The following is a 23,347-nucleotide window of genomic DNA, read 5'->3' as shown; positions in this document are numbered from 1 at the left end:
AGATCAAAACGAAAAATGACAGTTCCATGCTATCCATGTGGGGGTACATGCCCACCAAGTTTTGTGTACCCCGGTCTTTCAGTGTCCCGGGAATCCTTGTTGGTGTACGTCACTAAATGTACACATAAATTGTTTAATTGTAAGGCCCCCCCATGAACGAAAGTACACAAAACTTGGCATGCATTCGGAGGGTGTCATAATGATCCTACACTTTCAATTTGGTGCAGTTTTGACCATGTCAGCCAGAGATATTGTGATGAAAACACCTAATTTTTTGCTTTTTAATTTTTAACTAGGTGGCGCTATACATGAAATAAGTGGTAATGGGATGGGTTGACATGGCCCCTTGAGATCAACATACAAAAAAAAGGTGGACCTCCTAGGCCCTACGGTTCTCGAGATATTCACAGAAAACTGTCTCCGGCCACCTACAGGCCAGTTGGTGTATAGTAACATAAATTAATTTATTGTGTGGCCCCCCATGAACGGAATTCCACGAAACTTGGCGTGCATTCAGAGGGTGTCATAATGATCCTACACTTCCAATTTCGTGCAGTTTTGACTATGTTAGGTCACAGATACCTGCGATTACAACACCTCATTTGTACTTTTTTGGGTTTAACTAGGTGGCGCTATACATGAAATGAGGGGTTATGGAATGGGTTGACATGGCCACTTGAGATCAACTTACCAAAAAAAAATGGTCCTCCTAAACCTTACGGTTCTCGAGATATTCACAGAAAACTGTGTCTGCCCTACCCTCCTTTCGGGGGGTGCAGTCCAGCGGGGGGGCTACAGATCAAAACGAAAAACGATGGTTCCATGCTATCCATATGGGGTTACATGCCCACCAAGTTTCGTCTACCCCGGTCTTTCAGTGTCCCGGGACTCATTGACAGAAATTTGGGCATGCGAAAAAGAAAAGAAAAAAAAAAAAAAAATCTGACTAAACCTATATGACCGCCGCTTCGCTGCGCGGCGGTCATAATAATCTCATCATGATCCGCTAGCTCTCCATTCCGTGAAAACATCGGCCTCTGTAGGCAGCCCTGTGTCCGAAAACTAGAAAAAAACTAAGTGAGGGCAGCCTGGGAATACTGAAGGGAAGGGTGAGCTATCTCTCTGGTGTGTTTTGTTTGGTCCTAGGTTAAAATGTAATGTACATTGTTGTGGACAAAAGCATCTGCTCAAAAAAGACATACTACTGTACTTTAACACAGTTATTCAATAGTGTAACAGGCATCTACACTGAGGCATGCAGATGAAGACAAAAAGTGATGACAAGAGAAAAATGCAATTAATTATTAGTTATACTTGTATTGATTTTGAGAGTCAAGTCCGCTATTTTGTAGTACAATAATCTGAATTACTTTATGTTCACTATGACATGGCATGGGCATAGCCACCGTGAAGCCCACCCTGATTCCTAATCATGAGTTGGAAAGTGCCACTGCAAATAGAATGAGAATATTCACATATATGACAACGATTCCACCTGCACTTTGACAGGAGTCCCCAAAGTCTCATGGTACAGTTGATTTTTTTACCATAAATGCTACACCCTGTTTCTATATGTGTGATTATACAGTATATGAAGACCCCAGTACTTCATGTCCAGGATCCCCAATAATCTATTTGACCATGGTGGTGGTGGTAGTGATGGTGGTGTTGGTGTTGGGAGCTGTAGTCTTCAAGCTCTACAGAAAGCGAAGAAACACTCCAGGTTGGCTCGAAATCCTGTTACATATTTGTATCTTGCAGAAGTGGAAACATGAAAAAAAGTGTGATTCTCTTCAACAGATCCTGCTGCGTCTGTGTACCCAATGAACAGAAGTGACAACAGATGGGTGAGCAGATACGAGGAGATAAATGAAAAGAGACTGTATCTCTGTAATGTGATTAGATGCACATCAATGATTTAATGAGGAACATACTGTAGCTAAGTACCTACTTAGTGTTTCAACTTCACATGTTTTTTTTTTCTGGTATCCAATCACAATCTTGTCCATCGTACATTGTGTGCTAAGCCAAATTTTGTTTTAAAGTGGTTCATTTAGAACTAAGAGAGAAAGAGAGAGACAGAGAGACACAGATACAGTAGAGAGAGATAGAGAGGAAAAAGAGAGATTAGTCTGTCAATTGCAGGGTTGTGCAGAATTCCAAAATTTAATTGAAACTGGCTCTTAAATTCCAATACAATTGTTGAATTTCACTTGCATTTCAATTGAGGTAGCAAACAGGAAGTAGAATCGCAATTCAAATTTTGCACAACCCTGGTCAATTGCACACTGAGTGATATATGATCTGTGTGGTTGTGTTTTAGAGTATTGCAGATTATGAGAACGATACAGCAAGAGATGATGTAACTCCACCCAGCATTGTGACACGCCCAGTCAATCAGAACCTGAACCCCAACATCATGCAACAGGAACCAGCCTATCAGAACCTGAACCTCAACATCATGCAACAGGACCCAGCCTATCAGAACCTGAACCTCAACACCATGCAACAGGAATCAGTCTATCAGAGCTTGAATCCCAACACCATGCAACCGGAATCAGTCTATCAGAGCTTGAATCCCAACACCATGCAACAGGACTCAATCTATCAGAGCCTGAACCCCAAAACCATGCAACAGGATTCAGCTTATGAAAACTCCTAACTTAACACACAACAATGATGTCCATCACTGCATTAGGGTGTGACTCTGAGCCCCAAAACTGAGCATTACCCATCCGGGTGACCTCTCGGTAGATACCTTGGCTGGTGTGTGGTGATCTCATCTTGTACTGTCTGTTTTCGTGTCCTGTTGTCCACTGTTGCTTGTCAGTCTTTTGTACTGTACTGTTTTAGTTTATATATTTTTTTTTATATCTTTTGTGTAACCTACCTGTTTGCAAGATAAGTTTACCTTTTAGATAACACACAACAATGTTGTGGTGTGTTGTGATCTCATCTTGTACTGCACTGTTGTTCTGTGCTGTTGTCCACTGTTGCTTGTCAGTCTTCTGAACTGTACTGTTATATTTTATACTTTTTATATCTCTTGTGTAACCTACCTGTCTGCAAGATAAGTTTACCTTTGGGATAATAAAGTTACTGAACTGAAATAATCCACTGCTTTAGTTCATAGACCCAACCCTAGACCTCAACACAATACAACTAGACCTACATGGTAATGGAAATTTTGTTTAGAAAAAAACAAAACAATAAGCTATTATTCTGTGTGGGTGTGTGTAGGTACCTAACCCTAGTGGCTTACATGCAGAGCTGCCTGGAAGACGATGTTAGGGGCTTAAAACACCATAAAATGTGTGTGTGTGTGTGTACGTGCAAAGGGGGAAAGGGAAGGTTGAAATGTGTGGCTGTGCCATTTGTCATTATGTGTGAGCTCTGCTACGTCAGCATGTACTTTGAGTGTCAATGTTAATCTTTCTGAGAAAGACTTGCACCTCTCCTTCATTTGATTGTGTGTGTGTGTGTGTGTGTGTGTGTGTGTGTGTGTTTGCACGCCTCTCTGGCTCAGTGCTGATGTGTTTATATATGGCGGCTGTGTTTATACACTGCTCTAGAAAAGTAATCGAATGTCGAAAGCAGAGTGTGCCACACTCATGTCGGCGTCGGTGTCCACAGCGCTTAAGATAAAATGTCTATTTCCTGTTGAGAATGTGACCCAGTTGGGATTCATGCAGTACCCATGTTCAGTAAGCTCATTTCTAGCCCATGTACAGTATATTCATTTGGGTTGCCCATGCGGATCCCAGCATCAACCTATTGAAAAACCCACTCTGAGTCCACTCTAAGCCCACTCTAAGCCCATGCCCAGTTGAAGCCCATCTAACCCAAATAAAGCCTGTGTTTGCTCCACCTGGACATGTTGGCTGGGTCGTTTTGCTTTCCTAGCTTATACAGCAGTGTAATAGCGATGAATAATGTGTGAGCCTGCATGGTTTGGAAGGACTGCACCCTATACCTTCTGCTGAGATGGCAGCAGCTCATACACCTGGAATAGGGGATGTAACACACATCACCAATAATTGACGTGTTGATTGTCCTTTCCTCACCACTCTGGATTCACAGATCATGGTCATGGAATTTCAAAGGCTTTGCCCAACAATGTCATACTTAAAAGTTTTAATAGATAGATGGATAGATAGATAGATAGATACTTTATTGATCCCCAAGGGGAAATTCAAGGTCTCAGTAGCATACAGACATCACACACAACATGCACTTACAGCAGAAAAAGTAATATAAGTATATAAATATAAAAAACTCCACTGCACAATAGAGACAGTAGAAGATAATACTAAAATACTAAATACATAATGCACATAATAAATTCATATTGGGCTATGCACGTCCCACTGATTTATATTATGTAATATTCACAGGAGCACAGTGGTGGAAACCCGTTCATCTCACTGTAATAGTTTTGATTATTATGATGATATGATTATTGGATTATTTGCACTGCATACAGCTGCTGAGCCCATAACTGTTCACACCCAAACATGACTTTGAACTTAATTGATGTCTTCATATTTCATTCCTTTTTTATTTTTATCTATAGCACAATGTACCATCATGTGACTGCTTATGTTGTTGCATTTTAGCCTGGAAAATCCAGACCCTGATAATCTAGAAAGATTAAGGGTCTGGCAAAGAACAATGTAATGGCCCAACTCGAGGGGCGGCAACAAGCATGCATTTAAAATTCTCACTGCACGCAATTGGATAACACTAGACCATATTTACTCTGAATTATTTCGGACTTCGACGCAATCGGATAACACTACGACCAATGTGTACTGTCCTCCAACGTTGCAGCGCTGTCTTCATCAGTTTAGCTGGTTTCCCGGAAAGTTGGGGTAAAAGTAACGTCTCGCAGAGACAATTCCATTGTGCTCTCGCGAGAACTCTGGATTTCCAGGGTAGTTGCATTTATGGGTTTGGCTCATTTTGGGCTCAACCATGTCATACTTTATGTTGATGAAGGGTTGTGTGTGTGTGTGTGTGTGTGTGTGTGTGTGTGTGTGTGTGTGTGTGTGTGTGTGTAAGTGTGTGTGTGTGTGTGTGTGTGTGTGTGTGTTTATATGTGTGTGACCACAATCATGGACATGGCTGAGGCAGAGGCTATGACAGTTTAGTTTAGTTTATTAGTTTAGTTGACAGGGACAAAACTAGTTCTATACCAGAGTTAGCTAGTTAGCTAATTTGCATCTGTGGTCCCTGGGCAGGAGTTATATCAGACTGATATAACAGCATGTTATATCATAGCTGAAGGCGGAGTCATACTCTCTTTAATGGTGTTTTGAGTTTGAGGACTTTTGCCGTTTACTTTCTTTTTCAATCACGGTCACCCCTTCAGTTGTGCACACCCTGGAGACTATTACAGGTCACCCTTGGGCTATTTTCTATTGAGGAAGTCAGTCTGTACACAGTGTGCTACTTTTTGTTGCTTTGTCCCCCTCTCCTCGGGAAGAATGCTTGCAACCCTTGATTGTGTCATTCCGTGAGAGGACATATCACAGCTCCACTCCTGAAGAAAATGGCCGCCTCCTTCCCATGTACCAGCTGTTGCTCCTCAGACTGCATTTTGAACATACTCGCTCTTGTTTTCTTTCTCTCAGACGTGGTGTCTGACGTCTTGGCAGTGGTGAGTTTTTACCAGGAGCAGGCGTACATCAGTATGGGAGCGCTGGTCTTCCTGTTAGTGGGGTCATCTGTGCTGGTGCAGGCGTTCAGCTGGCTTTGGTATAACTATCGTTCAGAAGAGGAGAGGAACTGCCTGGACAGATACGCATATCTAGAAAAGTACTTCAAGAACAGATGCTTTCTTGGGGCACTCCACGTGTGTCAGATGGGAGTCTTCCTCAGGTTGGTGATTGTTTATGCTTGTGTTAATCAGATAGGCACTGTGTCTCTGAATACAGAGGATGTTGTTCCCCTTAACCCTTAAAGGTGTGGGTTTTTGAACATTCTAACATAAGATTCCGTTCCGCAACAATTCAAGGTTCTAAAATTCTATGTTGAATTCAATGAACCCAGATATTCTATAGAACGTTCATTTTCCAACATTCCAGTCACACCGGTGTGATGGTATACCTTTAAGGGTTAACTTATCAGTGCAATGGGGAGCAGGAGTAACCTCCTGCAGGACATTTTGTTACTTTCTATTTACAAGTGGTCACCTGAATCAATCTGACCAAACACACAGAAGCAACACACATCCATGTTGGTTTCAAATTTGTACAACATTGGGAGTTACCGTAATCTTAGTTTGTTTGCTTCCATGTATTATTTGAAGTGACACTGTGGATCTTTTGGAGAACAGATCTTGAGAATTCTAAAACTAAATATACACACATAATATAATATAATAAATATCAGGTTACACTTTACTTGAAGGTATTTACATAAGAGTGACATGACACTGTCATGAATGTGTCATAAACATTATAAACAAGTCATAAATGTTTAGGACAACGCTTCTGTCACTCGCTTCTGTCAGTTGTCATTCGTTTTTTGTCATGACAAGTTAGGGTTAGTGTTAGGGTTATGACAGTGTCATGTAACTCTTATATAGAAACATAAAGTAAAGTGTTACTAAATATAATTTAATTATGTCACATAGACAGCCTCATAACTTCACCTTAAATTCAAAAAGGGTATTTACTGATATTTTATCTCATTTATAATTAGGTGGACTTCATCCTTATGTAACTTGTTACCCCCCATGCCAGTCCCCATAACTTTCCAAGCCTTTTTAATTACTGAGGTCACAACACTTTGGTGATCCACTACCCCATATAGCATAATTCCCACTTGCTTTGCTCTCTCTGGGACTTAATTTAAATGCTGGGCAACATGCAAAGTCAGTTGATGAGTCCTCATGCATGAACTAAAGAACCCACTTATGTTTTTCATTCAGATCTTTCTCATCTTATTACATTTGCAAATAGATTTTGCGTAGATATTAAGCAACCTTTGGTCAGACTTTAGACTTTGCCTAGCATTTGAATTAGGACCCTCTGTGTCTGACTGCACACAGGCTTGTCTGCATGATGGAGATCTCCTGGCGCAACCTGACCTCAAGCTCGCCCCTAACGGAAGGCATCGCCGTCTACCTGACCCACGACCTCAACCTGCTCTACCTCATCGAGGCGTTTGCAGAGAGCGCACCCCAGCTCACGTTCATGACCGCTGTCATCGCACACAGACAGGATGTGGAGTGGGTCACAGGTACCGCACCGTTATACACTCATGTACAATATGTATTCAGTAAGTAAGTACGTACAATTGGACTGTGCAAACGATATGTACAATATGTATTCAGTAAGTAAGTAAGTACGTACAATTGGACTGTGCAAACGATATGTACAATATGTATTCAGTAAGTAAGTAAGTACGTACAATTGGACTGTGCAAACGATATGTACAATATGTATTCAGTAAGTAAGTAAGTACGTACAATTGGACTGTGCAAACAGTATGTACAATATGTATTCAGTAAATAAGTAAGTACGTACAATTGGACTGTGCAAACGATATGTGCAATATGTATTCAGTAAATAAGTAAGTACGTACAATTTGACTGTACAAACAGTATGTACAATATGTATTCAGTAAGTAAGTAAGTACGTACAATTGGACTGTGCAAACGATATGTACAATATGTATTCAGTAAGTAAGTAAGTACGTACAATTGGACTGTGCAAACAGTATGTACAATATGTATTCAGTAAGTAAGTAAGTACGTACAATTGGACTGTGCAAACGATATGTACAATATGTATTCAGTAAGTAAGTAAGTACGTACAATTGGACTGTGCAAACGATATGTACAATATGTATTCAGTAAGTAAGTAAGTACGTACAATTGGACTGTGCAAACAATATGTACAATATGTATTCAGTAAATAAGTAAGTACGTACAATTGGACTGTGCAAACGATATGTACAATATGTATTCAGTAAGTAAGTAAGTACGTACAATTGGACTGTGCAAACAGTATGTACAATATGTATTCAGTAAATAAGTAAGTACGTACAATTGGACTGTGCAAACGATATGTACAATATGTATTCAGTAAATAAGTAAGTACGTACAATTGGACTGTGCAAACGATATGTACAATATGTATTCAGTAAGTAAGTAAGTACGTACAATTGGACTGTGCAAACAATATGTACAATATGTATTCAGTAAATAAGTAAGTACGTACAATTGGACTGTGCAAACGATATGTACAATATGTATTCAGTAAATAAGTAAGTACGTACAATTGGACTGTGCAAACGATATGTACAATATGTATTCAGTAAGTAAGTAAGTAAGTACGTACAATTGGACTGTGCAAACAATATGTACAATATGTATTCAGTAAATAAGTAAGTACGTACAATTGGACTGTGCAAACAGTACAATATGTATTCAGTAAATAAGTAAGTACGTACAATTTGACTGTACAAACAGTATGTACAATATGTATTCAGTAAGTAAGTAAGTACGTACAATTGGACTGTGCAAATGATATGTGCAATATGTATTCAGTAAATAAGTAAGTACGTACAATTGGACTGTGCAAATTATATGTACAATATGTATTCAGTAAATAAGTAAGTACGTACAATTGGACTGAACAAACAGTATGTAAAATATGTATTCAGTAAATAAGTAAGTACGTACAATTGGACTGTGCAAACGATATGTGCAATATGTATTTAGTAAGTAAGTAAGTACGTACAATTGGACTGTACAAACCCCACTGTTGCCCGTGTGGTACCTCTATGCAGAGACCTCAGAAGCCATTCACCACATCTGAATTCATCAGCTCTCAGTGCCACAGGATTTCTCTAATATTGTATGGACAGCATATAGTTATCAGTGTAACGAGCATTGCAATTCAGTTAGAACTTAGGTTTTCTGAGATAAAAAGAACTTTTGAAAATGTCAGTACTTTCTGCATTCAACACTACACCCTGTCAAGCAGTGAGTGTGGAGTCCTCTCTTTCTGTTTCACACTCACTGTGAGTTAAAAAATACATTTTTGATGGCATCTGCTATTTCAAGACATTCCATTACACAAACAGGAAATTCTTATCTCCGCTTCCTCTTCCTGCTCCAAGAGTTCATGCCCTCTGTGTGTCTCGTCAGATGTATCAGGTCTTGGCAAGCTGCCAATAATCTCAATCACATATATAAGCACACACACACACACACACACACACACACACACACACACACACACACACATAAGCACACAGTCTGCTGACTAAATATATTTATCTAAGCTATGGATGCCCAAGTTCTTCCATGTAAAGGGCCAAAAATGAGGCAGGGCTGCATGCCAAAAAATAGGCGTTCATGTCATGTCACTTCACATTAAATTGAAATGTATCATATCTCTGAAAGTATGCCACTGCCTCAGACAGCACTCCAGACAGCACTCCTCCTGGTACAGGAGCTCCACAGCGCCCTCTCTATTGCCTCATGTAAAACTGTGGTCAGATAATGAATTGCAGCTAACCATTAAAAAGTCGATGAGACAGAAATTCCCAGCGGCTTTCATACATTAGAACTAATGTAGATGGGCAGGGGGGGGAAAAACGTGGCTGTACAAAAATCATCAATAATGGTCTAGATTGCTGGCACTCTAGGACAAAGCTCCCGAAAACAGCTTGGCATTCAATGAGTTAAGTGTGATTTACCACCATGCGTGCAGCCTTTTAAGTGTTTCAACTCATGAATAGTAATGAGCTCATCAATTTCAGGTCAATCTGAAGAGCTTTTGCAATTGGCCTAATTTCTCTGCTTATTTCTTTTCAGTGGCTAGAGCTGACAGAGGAGGTAGCTGTTTATTTTCACATTTGCACATGGCACAAACACATATGGACCTAACATGTTAAAAAAAATACAAGTAAAAACGGTTCTGAGTGGCAGTGTGATTTACCACCATGTGTGCATCCTTTTACGTGTGATTTACCACCATGTGTGCAGCCTTTTCAATTTAATTTCAATTTATTGTGCTTATAGAGCGCCAAAACATAACACATGTATCATGGCGCTTTACAGAATGTAGGCAATCAGAGAAAGAAGGAAAGAAAGGAAGAAAAGGAAAGCAAGAGAGAGGCCCATGGGTAACAGGGGCGAGGAAAAACTCCCTAGAATTGGAGATATATATAGGAAGAAACCTCGAGCAGATCCACGACTCAAGGGCCTGACCCATCTGCCTAGGGTCAGTACATGACAGTAAGGTCTGTATACATGACAAATGCATATGATAGTCGGGTGTAGAGAATAAGACATGGTGTTAAGCACTTGAGCTGAAAGTTACAAGAGGTGGGATGATTACGTATCCGTTATGGTAATTCGTTATTCCTGATTTAGTGACAGAAAGTTCAATAGTCCAGCATTGGGATTGTCCAGGGGAAGGGAGTTTCCGAGGGGCATGTGGTGGGTTGGTGGATGGGCCAGTAATCCAGGCAGAGTTGTCATAGGCTGGTGGTGGGTCGCTAGGCTGTACGGGCCAGGAGTCCAGATAGGGGGCAGTAATAGGGCAGTCGAGGATGGGACTTCAGGTGAGATGGGTGAGAGGAGGGCCAACACACGGATGGTTGATGGCTGGTGATGATATACCTCACAAGTGAGGTACAGTAAGGGGGAAGAAAGAGAGATGTAGAGTGGGTTAGTATTACTGAAAATCAGAATGGTTAATGTCAATAAGTAATCAGTAGTACTATATATTGTTACAGTATACCATGGTGGGAATAGGCAAGAGAGGGAGAGTTGAGAGAGAGAGAGAGAGAAGGGGGGAGAGGAGAGGGGGGGGGTTGTACGGCGTGACACATGAAAAGTCCATGACAGCACTATGCTATAGCAGCATAACTAAGGCATGGTGAGGGGTAGTCGACACCAGCGCAGGTATGGTCAGTGACCACCATCGCACGTGCGACTGGGGTGCCAGTCACACGAGGACTCAGCAGGGTGGTCCATTCCAAAAAACCCTGAGGTGGGTGAATTTCCACGCACCATACCTAACTATGGGAGGCAGTAAAGAGGTATGTTTTAAGTCTAGACTTAAAAATAGGGAGGGTGTCTGCTAGTCGAATTGAGGTAGGAAGATTATTCCAGAGGAGGGGTGCGCGATAGCTGAAAGCTCTGCCTCCTACTGTAGTTTTTGAGATTCTTGGAATTACAAGAAGGCCAGTATTCTGTGATCGTAGCGGTCTGGGTGGGTTATATGGAACTAGGAGATCTTTAATATATTCTGGTGCCTGGCCATTAATGGCTTTGTATGTTAGAAGTAATATTTTGAAGTCAATGCGACTTCTAACAGGCAGCCAGTGTAGAGATGCCAGGATAGGGGAAATATGTTCATATTTTTTAGTTCTAGTGAGTGTGCGAGCAGCTGCATTTTGTATAAGCTGTAAGCTCTTTAGACAGGTGTTATTGCAGCCAGCGTATAGAGCATTGCAATAATCAATCCTTGAGGTGACAAAAGCATGGATTAATTTCTCAGCGTCTGGTAGGGATAAAGACTTCCTTATCTTTGAAATGTTCCTTAAATGATAGAATGAAACTTTGGTAATCTGTTTTATGTGATTACTTAGTGATAGGTCTTGGTCAATTGTAACTCCTAGATTTTTAACACATGTGGATGAGGATAGTCGGAGATCAGTAAATGTAGCCTGTGATGAGGATAGGATATCCCTCATCTTTTTAGGACCTAAAACCATGACTTCTGTTTTATCTGAGTTCAAAAGCAGGAAATTGTTTGTCATCCATGTCTTTATGTCTCGTATACATGTGTCAAGTTTGGCTAACGGAGTCAATTCGTCAGGTTTTATGGAAAGGTATAGTTGTGTATCGTCTGCATAAGAATGAAATTTAATGCCGTGTTTCCTAATTTCTGAGCCTAGAGGAAGCATATAGAGAGAAAATAACAGGGGCCCTAGTACTGAGCCTTGAGGCACCCCATATTTTACCATAGTCTGGGTAGATGGTTCATTGTGAACCTGTACAAATTGTCTGCGGTTGGAAAGGTATGATCTAAACCAAGCGAGTGCTGAGTCTTTAATGCCTATCGAATGTTCAAGCCTGTGGAGTAGTATGTTGTGGTCTATGGTGTCAAAGGCAGCACTGAGGTCCAGGAGGACCAATATTGATATATGTCCATTATCGGCAGCGATGAGGAGGTCATTAAAAACTTTAACTAAGGCTGATTCAGTACTGTGGTGAGCTCTGAAACCAGACTGATATAATTCTTGGATTTTATTCATATGCAAGAAGGTACCAATTTGTTTCGACACTATTTTTTCTAGTATTTTTGACAAAAAAGGGAGATTAGATATAGGCCTATAGTTGGCCAGGTTGTTAGGGTCAAGGGTAGGCTTTTTGAGGGATGGCTTAATGACAGATAACTTAAACGACTGTGGTACATGGCCTGATAGCAGTGAGTTATTTATAATCTGGAGCAAAGCATTATCCAACAAAGGAAGAGCAGTCTTCAGAAGATGAGTAGGAATAGGATCTAGTAGACTAGTTGTAGATTTTGATGAAGAGATTGTGGAAGTGAGGTCTAATATGTCAATAGGTGTAAATGAATTCAACGTTGTTCGTCTCATCTGTGATTCAATTATGTTTTCGCTACCGTTCAGCAATGGAGTATAAATATTTGGTGAGACTGACTGGATATTAATCTTATCTCTAATTGTTTCAATTTTGTCATTGAAAAAGTTCATGAAGTCATTACTGTTTAGGCAAATAGGGATAGATTCGGTTACTTCGGTGTGGTTCTTCGTCAGGCGGGAGATTGTGGTAAAGAGAAATTTTGTATTGTTTTTGTTTTCCTCGATCAGCGAGGAGTAGTAAGTTGACTTGGCTTCGTTGAGTGCTTTTTTGTAGGTGATAAGGCTATCTTTCCATGCTTGGCGAAAAACTTCCAATTTAGTGGTACGCCATTTTTGTTCAAGTTTACGCGCTGTTCGTTTGAGTGTTTTTGTCTGTGTGGTATACCATGGAGCACGCCTTACTTGTTTTCTCATTCTCTTTTTGAGTGGTGCTACTGAATCAAGGGTTGAGCGTAATGAGTTCATCACATTATCAGTTAACAAGTCGACCTCGGCTGGATTAAGGAATGGGCCTTCTGATAGGCCTACTACATGAGTCCGGAATGGGGCAAGCGTAAGCGAAATTTTTTCTAGAAAGTCTGCATTAGTTTTTTCAGATAAGCCGCGGCTGTAGTATTCAGCTAAATTGGGTACTGCATGTTGTAATGTCATTGTAAAAGTAATTAGATGGTGGTCAGTTAAGGTCGGGTGTTGTGGCAAGATTGTTAACTGCTCTATGTTTATGCCGTATGATAAGACTAGATCAATAGTATGGTTATGTCGGTGCGTGGGCGAATTAACATTTTGGCAGAACCCGACATGGTCAATTAGGGATTGAAATGCAATTGTACACTTTTAAGTGTGATTTACCACCATGTGTGCAGCCTTTTAAGTGTGATTTACAACCATGTGTGCAGCCTTTTACGTGTGATTTACAACCATGTGTGCAGCCTTTTACGTGTGATTTATGACCATGTGTGCAGCCTTTTCAGTTTGCTGCACCAACCTTTACCATGTGTCTTGCTTTCATCCCTGCAGGATTCAAAACTGTGGTTTCGCTCAGTGCGATCGCCCTCAGTGTGGTCCTGTACCACCGTTCCATGTGCTCCCTGCACGAGTGCAAGACCCAAATAACGTGGACTTTGTCTCTGCTCTACTTCCTGTGGAACTTCCTACTTATCGCCCCACGTGTGGTGGCTGTGGCCCTCGCTGCCTCGGTCCTGCCCCCTGGGGCAATTGCCATCCACTTCCTCTTTCTGTGGCTGGCGCTCTTCCTCTGGGTCTGGCGGCAGAAAACGCACTTCATGGACAGCCCCACCGGGGAATGGCTCTACCGGGCCACCGTAGCGCTCGTTTGGTACTTCAGCTGGTTCAATGTAACCAAGGGCGGCTCCCGAGGAAGAAGCATCATCTATCACGCCGTCATAGCGGCGGACATCACACTCCTGCTGACACTGTGGTGGTGGCAGAGTCACAGGGATCCGTCCCTATTTGGCATGACAGCATGGGGAGTGGTCATTTTAGAGGCTGTGTCCTACACCATGGGAGTCCTAGCCAAAGTAGCATATGACAAACTGTTCCGCCCTATGGAGTCAGTCACTGTGGATCGGATGCCGCGCTTTGAGGAAGAAGTGTCGAAAGTGGACGACGTGGACTTTTCAGTCTCGGTTCTGCCGCCCCCACTCCCACCTCTGACTGCTTCCCAGAGGAGGATGCAGATGTTGGCTGAGCATTTTTACTCATAGCACGGAATGATGTATAGATGTACGGAATGTTGTACAGAATGATGTACGGACAAAGATCCTTGATTACTAGCAAGATAGAGCAACGTAATTCGTTACTATGGGAGCAAAACTGGACAGTTCCGGTCTGCAAGTGGGAGTGTCACCTTACGTCACTAAATAAACTTTCTCTCTTAATAAGCAATAAGAACAGATAAACATAATTGTGTTCACAGTATTATTGTCTATAATCATGTATGATACCAATGAATCATTCTTTAGGACATAATATGAATAATTTAATTAGTCATGTGAACCGAGCTAGCTAGCTGGCTAACGCTAGCTAGTCAAAGTCAAAGTCAAAGTCAAAGTCAGCTAACGCTAGCTTAAAATGCTATACAAGTGGATGGGAGTTGCTATGGCAATACAGCTATGCGCTAACAAGTTATACATTTACACAAACCACTATTGATATTGTGGACAGCCATTGGCTGAAGTACTGCCAATTTGGCAATTGCTGTCACACCAGATAAAAAGTTTTTTTACGTTTAGTCATGTTACAACATAACTTTCTCTTTCTGTGTGTGTGTGTGCCTAATTATGCAAGCAGTGTGTTATTTCATGTTTGCTTTTGTTTCGGTGACCAAAATCCCTCTGGTGCGCATACGTGTATTAAGTGTTAAGTTAAGCAATTTAGTGGACCACATAAACACAGATATCTACAGAGTTTGGGAGGAGTCATTGCAGGATATTTTTGTATCATCATCATCCAATACAGTCTTCTTTCTTCTAAAACTGATAGTTCCGGTCCTTGATTGTGATTGGCTGAATCGCGTTCGATGCTGTTGTAAAATGCAGCATAAACATACACCTTGAGCACATTTCGTTTTATATTACTGTGATACCATAACTTGATACAGAAGTTTAAGTAGCTACGTCTCGACGTTGCTTGGCAACCATTCAGATAGAGGAAATATATTTCTTGGCGGAAGAATGATTATCTATTAATAAAGCGTTACATTTCTAGTTGCTGTGCTTTTACTTTATTAAATTTTGCCAGGTACAGTATTTAACAGTTTTAGAAAAGCAATAAGCCACTCGAGTCCCTTGGTTACACTGATTCTATAACAGCTACTGTAAGTGGGGTTTTAGGCACTACGCTAGCGTGTCATGCCTAACAACGCCCCTTAGCTGTTGTAGAATCAGTGTACCCCACGGCCTCTCAGGGCTTATTGCTTAATTAACTCACAGTCATCAGGTAAGCCAAGTCCCAGGGAAAGAACTTAAGCAACATAACAAGTACATTGTGATAGCTTGATATCTTCTCATAAAGATTTGTTTTATTTCTTCTAGAGTATAAGTTCTGTGAGGCAACACGGCAGAGGCAGGTTAAAAGGTGAAGTTGTTTTTTTTTCTCTAACACACTCTTTTGATCGCTTGCTCTCTCTCACACTCCCTTTTTTAATCTGAATCTCTCGCTCCCTCTCTGACACATACTGTATATGCTCACTCTATTTTCTTCTCTCTCTCGTTCTCTCTTCCTCTTTTTCTATCTCTCTCCTCTCTCTCTCGTTTTTGTGCAAGAGGTGACAGAGGCAGAGATGAGAAGTGGGAGGACTTGACAACTCTGAAATACACAGGAAGTGCTCAAACAGAAATAGAGCATAAAAAAGAGATGTCCAGTTTCATGTTAATAGCCAGTGCCTCTTATGACAAAGCACACTGCACAGTTTGCAGGAGTCCTTGTGAACACACAGCTGCCTTGTAAACACACAGCTGATCACACGTTTGGATCTTCTTGACCTAAATCCACAATGAACCTCATCTTCCTTCTTATCTACCTGATCTCATGTAAGTCACCTCATTTTAAGAATTATGGGTCAAGACTTGTTTCAACCTTTGACACTATAGGCCAACCTACATAGGTTCCATTTAGACAGTGACTTTGAGTAAACACGCAGGGTAGCAAAGTAAAACAATTAATAACAGTCACGTCACCTCAATGAGGTTATATTTTATTTCACTTTCAATAAAAAGTGTGCTAAATACTATAACCATATGTTGTTTAACAAAGCATATAGTTTATACAGCCTATGAGTATGTTGTGTAGTCCAAGCTTGACTTGACTGAGTTGGATATGAGTTGAGAAGAGTTTGTGTTGTGTTCACGTAATACAGTACACATACATACAGTTCTAGTTCTATTATCCAGGATGCCTGTTTTAAGTTGCACATTTTGACACTGAAAGGCCACTGTAGGTGTGCACTATTTTTGTAATGTTCCGGAAATAAACGAGTGAGTTGATGCATTGAAAGTTGATTCTAGTCGTTATTTTAGTAACAGTAACAATTTTAGTTAGTAACCATTTTAGTTATTTTAGTTCAACAGGAGAAGTTCTAGACTGGAGAAACCAGTCATTTCTTCATCGTTGAACACACTAATGCCTCTGCTTGCTTGTTTCATCCACGGGAGTTTTTTGGGGAAACTCATTTGCCATCTACCCCACAGTTAGATAAGAGGATACATACCCTTCTCTTCTATGAGTTACAACATTTCGCCCATAGCTCCCATTTAGCTATAGGTTAACTGGTGTAATGCACTTCCAGTGAATTACACAAAGCTTAATGGTGTCAGATTTCCCAAAAGAGTTGGCATGTTCCATTAAGTTGCCTTAGGAGTGTACTGGTGTGCAGCTGGAAGGGCATCACCATCAGATCCACCAGACCTGCTCAATGAAGTCCATCAAGACTTGCCATAGCGGGGGTTTCCCTTTCCAGCTTTCTGCTAAGTGCCATCATTGGCCCAGACTCTCTACGACTCGACATGTGTTCTTGACTGAACACATGTATATGGAATCAAAATAGTCCATACAAGCAGAGAGTAGATCCGAATCCAGCCATACATGCGTGACCTTTTTACTGTGATGAATCATATCAAGACAATGAATGGAATTTGTGTTTTGGGGTTTTATAGGTTATTGTAAGGATATCAAAAAGGAAACTGGACCTCCTGCTGGAGTAGTTACCATCAAATGTCCATATGATGCACAGTATGTAGACAGACACAAGTACTTCTGCAAGGGTACAGGATGTGACATCATTGTATCCGATGAAGAGAGCAGACAGCCAACATCTCAGAGACTGAACCTGACTGACCATAAACAGGACAGATACTTCATGGTGGCCATGACTAACCTGACTGGGGAGGACACAGGAGTGTACTGGTGTGCAGCTGGAGGAGCATCACCATCAGACACACCAGACCTGCTCATGGAAGTCCACATACAGGGTAGGCTCTTTTGGAGGGAAAACCTGTAAAACTATGTACTACTATACTAAAGTTTACTTTTTACTTACTTTTTAAGTGTTCTTTCTGCATTTCCTTTCTATCTATCTAACTGTCTATCTGTCTATTTATCTATCTATCTTGTTAAAAGTGAATCCAGTCATTGGAGATGTTGGAGATTCAGCAACATTCAGATGTCCATATGCAGAGGGCTATCAGAATAACAGCAAGTGCCTCTGTAAGGGGACATGTGATTACTGGGGAACAAACTGTCTGATTAAATCTGAACAAGGGCAGACTCAGGCTAAAAATGGAAATGAGACTCTGTATGACGACACCGCTGCCAGGGTGTTCAGTGTGACCGTCAGAGGACTGGCAGCTGAGTATTCTGGGAAGTACTCTTGTGCAGTCATTACTGGAGTAAATGTTGTAACCACTGAGCAGGAATTACTTGTCAGAGAAGGTAAGTGACAAACAAACAAACAACAAACAAACACACACAAAAATAGATACAGTACAAACAAATACTGCAAATCCACAGATGTCCAAGTCTTTCTCCTAAGGGCTATTCACACCAAGAACAATAACCAGCGATAATGGCAATAAAGTATCGTTCTAGCTAACGTCCACACATGAACTATAACGATAACAACATGGAGTGGAATATTGTTGGGGATCACTTTCAGAGGATCACTTTCAGAGTCTTTGACAGCCAATCAGAATCCATCAAATGTTAGCCGTCACATTCATCAACGCAAGGAGAGACTTTCCTTATTGGTGGCCAGAGTGGACGCCTTTATCAATATAGTTATAGTTATCTTTATAGTGATTGTTCCTGGTGTGAATGGCCCTTAAGTCCAGGGCCTCTGGATTTTCCACAGGTGGAAGATGGAAAACCAAAGGCTTTTACTCTGACACCAGGATTGTACCCTACTGTATATAGTGGAACAACATATGCTCAACATATGCTATCATGTGCTCTGTCTCTCAAATATTAAAAAAAATTAAATAATATAGAAGCTTTAATTATTGTTGTAATTATTGGTAATGTCCTTTACATTTCACAGTGGTGGTAAGTGATGAGGGAAAGTCTGTCATCATCACCTGCAAATATCAAAAGGTTAAGACCAGCGAAACTAAATTCAAGTACTTTTGCAGAGCAAAAGACGCTGGGTGTAATCTTAAAGATTTCCTGGTGTCATCACTAGCTCCAAGCCAGGGCAGATACATTTTAAAAGAAGACAAGAATCAGCCTGAATCTTCTGCCAGAACCTTCAATGTGACCATCACTGACTTAAGAGCAGAGGATTCTGGGATATACTGGTGTGGGGAGGTCGAAGGAGAAAGAAAGACTGTGGTCAGACTGGAGGTCAACAAAGGTGAGTTCTTACCCCATCATGTTTCTTAAAGGCTCCCTATGGATTTCACAAAGGCAGAATTAAGAAATCCAAGTTAAGTGATAAAGCGAGGCTTGACATAATGTTGTCTGGTCACCCTGAACACGTTTCATTAATACCAATACAGGATAAGTAGGAACGACTGTCAAATCTGGTGTGTTTTCTCCTAAAAAACAGGGTTGATATAAAAAAAGATGATGAAAATAGCATCCTTCACACAAAGTGAACAACCGCTTTTGACAGACTAACAATGAAGTAAAGTTTTTTTTTTGAATGGGGAAACATGGTTATATCTGTGAAATAGGGAGGGTAGGCATGGTGGACCAAGTGAATGCAAATTTACGTATGCACCGACGTGTGAGTGCTTTCCCTATCTCGACACGGGACGTCATTAAGAAAGCGCTTGCCACTGAAGATGCACATAGTATGATATGCCTTTATATTATATAACCAAATTTGTTGAAAACACCTTTGAAACCTTTAAATGCTCTCCATTTCCAATCAACTAGTAGGATATTCATCAAACGTCTGACACCAGACACCAGGATTTTATCCTATATAGTGGAATATGCTCAACATATGCTATCATGTGCTCTGTCTCTCAAATGTAAAAAAAAATAAATATATTGGTCATGTCCTTTACATTTCACAGTGGTGGTAGGAGATGAGGGAAAGTCTGTCATCATCACCTGCAAATATCAAAAGACCAGCGGAACTAAATTCAAGTATTTTTGCCGAGTAGAAAAGGCTGGCTGTAATTTGAAAGATTTCCTGGTGTCATCACTAGCTCCAAACCAGGGCAGATACATATTAAAAGAAGACAATAATCTTCAGCCTGAATCTTCTGCCATAAGCCCCACAAGGAAAGCATGGAACCATCGTTTTTTTGTTTTGATCTGTAGCCCCCCCGTTGGACTGGACCCCCTGAAAGGAGGGTAGGGCGGACACAGTTTTCTGTGAATATCTCGAGAACCGTAGGGTTTAGGAAGACCACCTTTTTTTTGTATGTTGATCTTAAGGGGCCATGTCAACCCATTCCATAACTACTCATTTCATGTATAGCGCCACCTAGTTAAAAACGAAAAAGTAAAAATGAGGTGTTGTAATTGCAGGTATCTGTGACCTAACATGTTCAAAACTGCACGAAATTGGAAGTGTAGGATCATTATGACACCCTCTGAATGCACACCAAGTTTTGTGGAGTTCCGTTCATGGGGGGGCATACAATAAATTAATTTATGTTACTGTACACCAACTGGCCTGTAGGTGGCCGGACACAGTTTTCTGTGAATATCTCGAGAACCGTAGGGCCTAGGAGGACCACCTTTTTTGTATGTTGGTCTTAAGGGGACATGTCAACCCATTCCATTACCACTCAATTCATGTATAGCGCCACCTAGTTAAAAATTAAAAAGCAAAAAATTAGGTGTTGTAATCACAATATCTCTGGCTGACATAGCCAAAACTGCACGTAATTGAAAGTGTAGGATCATTATGACACCCTCTGAATGCATGCCAAGTTTCGTGGACTTTTGTTCATGGGGGGCCATACAATAAATGAATTTATGTGTACATTTAGTGACCGTACATCAACAGAGTTTTCTGTGAATATCTTGAGAACCGTAGGGCCTAGGATGACCAATTTTTTGCATATGTTTGCCTCCAGGGGTCATGTTAAGCAATTTCATATGCACACATGTGCATAAACAGATATTCACACACACACACATACATTCACAGTAATCATACATATGACACATACACACACAGTAGACATATGTACGCATGCATGCACATGCACACACACAGGCACACCCACAAGCACATGCACACATACACACACACACACACACACACATGCAATTCAACAATTTCTCAGAATTATGAACACGTAAGATGGGGGTGGGGTTGTATAAAATGTATTTTACATGTGAAATCTATGAACTAATCATGTTTTGGTACTTGTTGTCTAGCAGTGAGAATTGAGTGTGCATAATGCAATTCAATGAGACAGTTAGAATCCTATATGCCTTTCACCTTTTGTTTTTAGCCAGCAGCCAGACCAGCAGATACCCTGACTTTGCTGAATTACTGAAGCTAAGCAGGAACAAAGTAGGAAATGAACACAATTTGACAAGCGTGACTTATTTTTGTGGAAAAAATGTGCTGGACTGGGCGGCGGTCATATTTTGTACCGCTCTGCGGTACATCTAGTTACGGATGTTCTTGATCTCAGCTACTTTGTGATCAGAGAATAAAAGTCTTTATTAATCACTTCCCTTGTAATTTAGGGAAACTAGGGTAAGATAAACTGCTTTACTGTATTACGTTTACAAAGATAAAAACATTACATGTTTTGGAGGTACATGTACTACTGGTCAATTCTAAATAAATATGATCGACATTATTTGTGCAGCTATAACAAAAATATTCAATATTATAACTGGCATTTACAATGAGGCATGCAGTTGAAGGGGAAAAAAGTAATGACGAGAAAAATGCAATTAATTATTAATTATACCTATAATGATTTTGAGAGTCAAGTAGACTGTCAGCTATTTTTTAATACAATATTCTGAATTTCTTTATGTTCACTATGGCATGATATGGGGATAACAGCCACCGTGAAGCCCACCCTGGTTCCAAATCATGAACTGGAAGGTACCACTGCAAATAGAATGAGAATATTCATATATGGGACAACGATTCCACCTGCACTTGAAAAGGAGGCCCTATGGTCTCACAGTAAATTGATTTTATACCATATATGCTACACTCTGTTTCCGCATCATGGAATTATATATGCAGACATTGGTATTGCGTGTGCAAATGCCTCTTGTCTTTTCTCAGTATTTCCCATAATCCTCTCTGTGGCCGTGGTTATGGTGGTGGTCCTGGTGGTGGTGGGAGCTGTAGTCTTCAAGTTCTACAGGAACAGATGGACCACGCCAGGTTGGTTCGAAATTCTGTTACATTGTTTTTACATCTTACAGAGGCGCAAACATGCAAAACCAAACAGTCCTTACTGTACCTAAACCTTACTCACTCAACTACTTGGATGTGCGTTCTGCACTCTTGAACTCAAAATGATTTATCAAAATGAAAAGACCTAACCCTAGGAAAAATGTGTGTGATTCTCTTCAACAGATCCTGCTGCACCTGTGCACCTTATGAACAGACGTGACAACTCACAGTGGAGCAGACATGGAGAAAGAAATAATGTAGTCTGTAGAAATAATGAGTCTGTATCACTGAAATCTGATTAGATACACTCAATAATGAAATTAAACATATCTAATCTCAACTTCATCCATGACAATAATTAATAAACTGACAACAGTTCAAGTTTATGAGAACACAACCTAGACTGGTCTTATGATGTAGGCTACTGCCCACTTCTGCTCCTGCTTTATTAGTAGCCTATACTATCAACTACAAACAAATTAGGCACAGCCTGTCTAAACACTGTGTGGAGGTTCTCAGGGAGTTCTGAAGAAGGGGTGAGCTCCCTCTAGGGTGTATTTTGTTTGGTTCTTGATTAAAATATAATGTATGTTGTTGTGGACAAAAGCATCTGCTAAGACATTTACACATGAACAGAAACAAATGCGATGTCATGCGAGATGTCAATCGCACGCTGAGTGAATACTGTTGGTGTATACTGTCTGGTCTGTGTGATTGTGTTTTAGAGCATTCCAGATTATGAGAATGCTACAGCAAGGGATGATATAACTCCTTCCAACATTGTGACAAGCCCTGTCTATCAGAGTCTGAACCCCAACACCATGCAACAGGACCCAGTTTATCAGAGCCTGAACCCCAACACCATGCAACAGGACCCAGCCTATCAGAGCCTGAACCCCAACACCATACAACAGGGCTCAACCTATCAGAGCCTGAACCCCAACACCATGCAACAGGACTAAGCCTATCAGAGCCTGAACCCCAACACACAACAATTATGTCTATCAACAATGTATATTAATGCAAATTAATTCATTAAATAATATATATATTAACAATTAAAGCTTAGAATCTTGAACTATACCACAGGCCTGTGTGTGAATCTTAGCCCCATAGCCATGCTTTACCCAACCTAAACTCCACTGTAATACACCACTGCTTTAATAATCTACTGCAATGCTGTAATGCCAATATTGTTTTGAAATAAACCAATAAGATTGTGTGTGTGTGTGTGTGTGTGTGTGTGTGTGTGTGTGTGTGTGTGTGTGTGTGTGTGTGTAGGGGGCAGGTGAAGTTGAAATGTATGGCTGTGCCATTTAAATGTGTTAGCAACGTCAGCATGTACAGTATGTACGTCATGTGGTT

The 23,347-nt window shown here is 40.8% G+C and overlaps 2 protein-coding genes across 3 annotated transcripts; both read left to right on the top strand.

The window, feature by feature from the left end:
- Positions 1-5,372: 5,372 nt before the first annotated feature.
- On the top strand, positions 5,373-15,974 carry LOC143124934 (XK-related protein 8-like). Of its 2 annotated transcripts, XR_012987188.1 has the most exons (4): positions 5,373-5,880; positions 7,055-7,245; positions 13,654-15,732; positions 15,921-15,974. XR_012987188.1 is itself a non-coding variant. In XM_076286557.1 (3 exons), exons 1-3 carry the CDS (start codon positions 5,552-5,554, stop codon positions 14,358-14,360), a joined length of 1,227 nt encoding a protein of 408 aa, XP_076142672.1. In that variant the 5' UTR covers positions 5,373-5,551; the 3' UTR covers positions 14,361-15,761. The 2 variants fall into 2 exon arrangements, 1 of the variants encoding a protein (XP_076142672.1); XM_076286557.1 differs by lacking the exon at positions 15,921-15,974 and having other exon boundaries at positions 13,654-15,761.
- LOC143124918 (polymeric immunoglobulin receptor-like) lies at positions 15,942-23,204 on the top strand. Its single transcript, XM_076286556.1, has 8 exons — positions 15,942-16,187; positions 17,310-17,624; positions 17,773-18,084; positions 18,689-19,000; positions 21,638-21,679; positions 21,869-21,970; positions 22,166-22,212; positions 22,708-23,204. Exons 1-8 carry the CDS (start codon positions 16,151-16,153, stop codon positions 22,942-22,944), a joined length of 1,404 nt encoding a protein of 467 aa, XP_076142671.1. The 5' UTR covers positions 15,942-16,150; the 3' UTR covers positions 22,945-23,204.
- The last annotated feature ends 143 nt before the right edge of the window (positions 23,205-23,347 follow it).

Source organism: Alosa pseudoharengus, unplaced genomic scaffold (genome assembly GCF_046254945.1).
Source record: "Alosa pseudoharengus isolate Yale_2024_CS ecotype anadromous, Long Island Sound unplaced genomic scaffold, YU_APseudo_1.1 YU_APseudo_1.1_scf_1, whole genome shotgun sequence".
Classification (NCBI taxonomy): domain Eukaryota; kingdom Metazoa; phylum Chordata; class Actinopteri; order Clupeiformes; family Clupeidae; genus Alosa; species Alosa pseudoharengus.
Note: the sequence above shows the minus strand (reverse complement) of the source record. Positions and strands in the feature narration are given on the sequence as shown.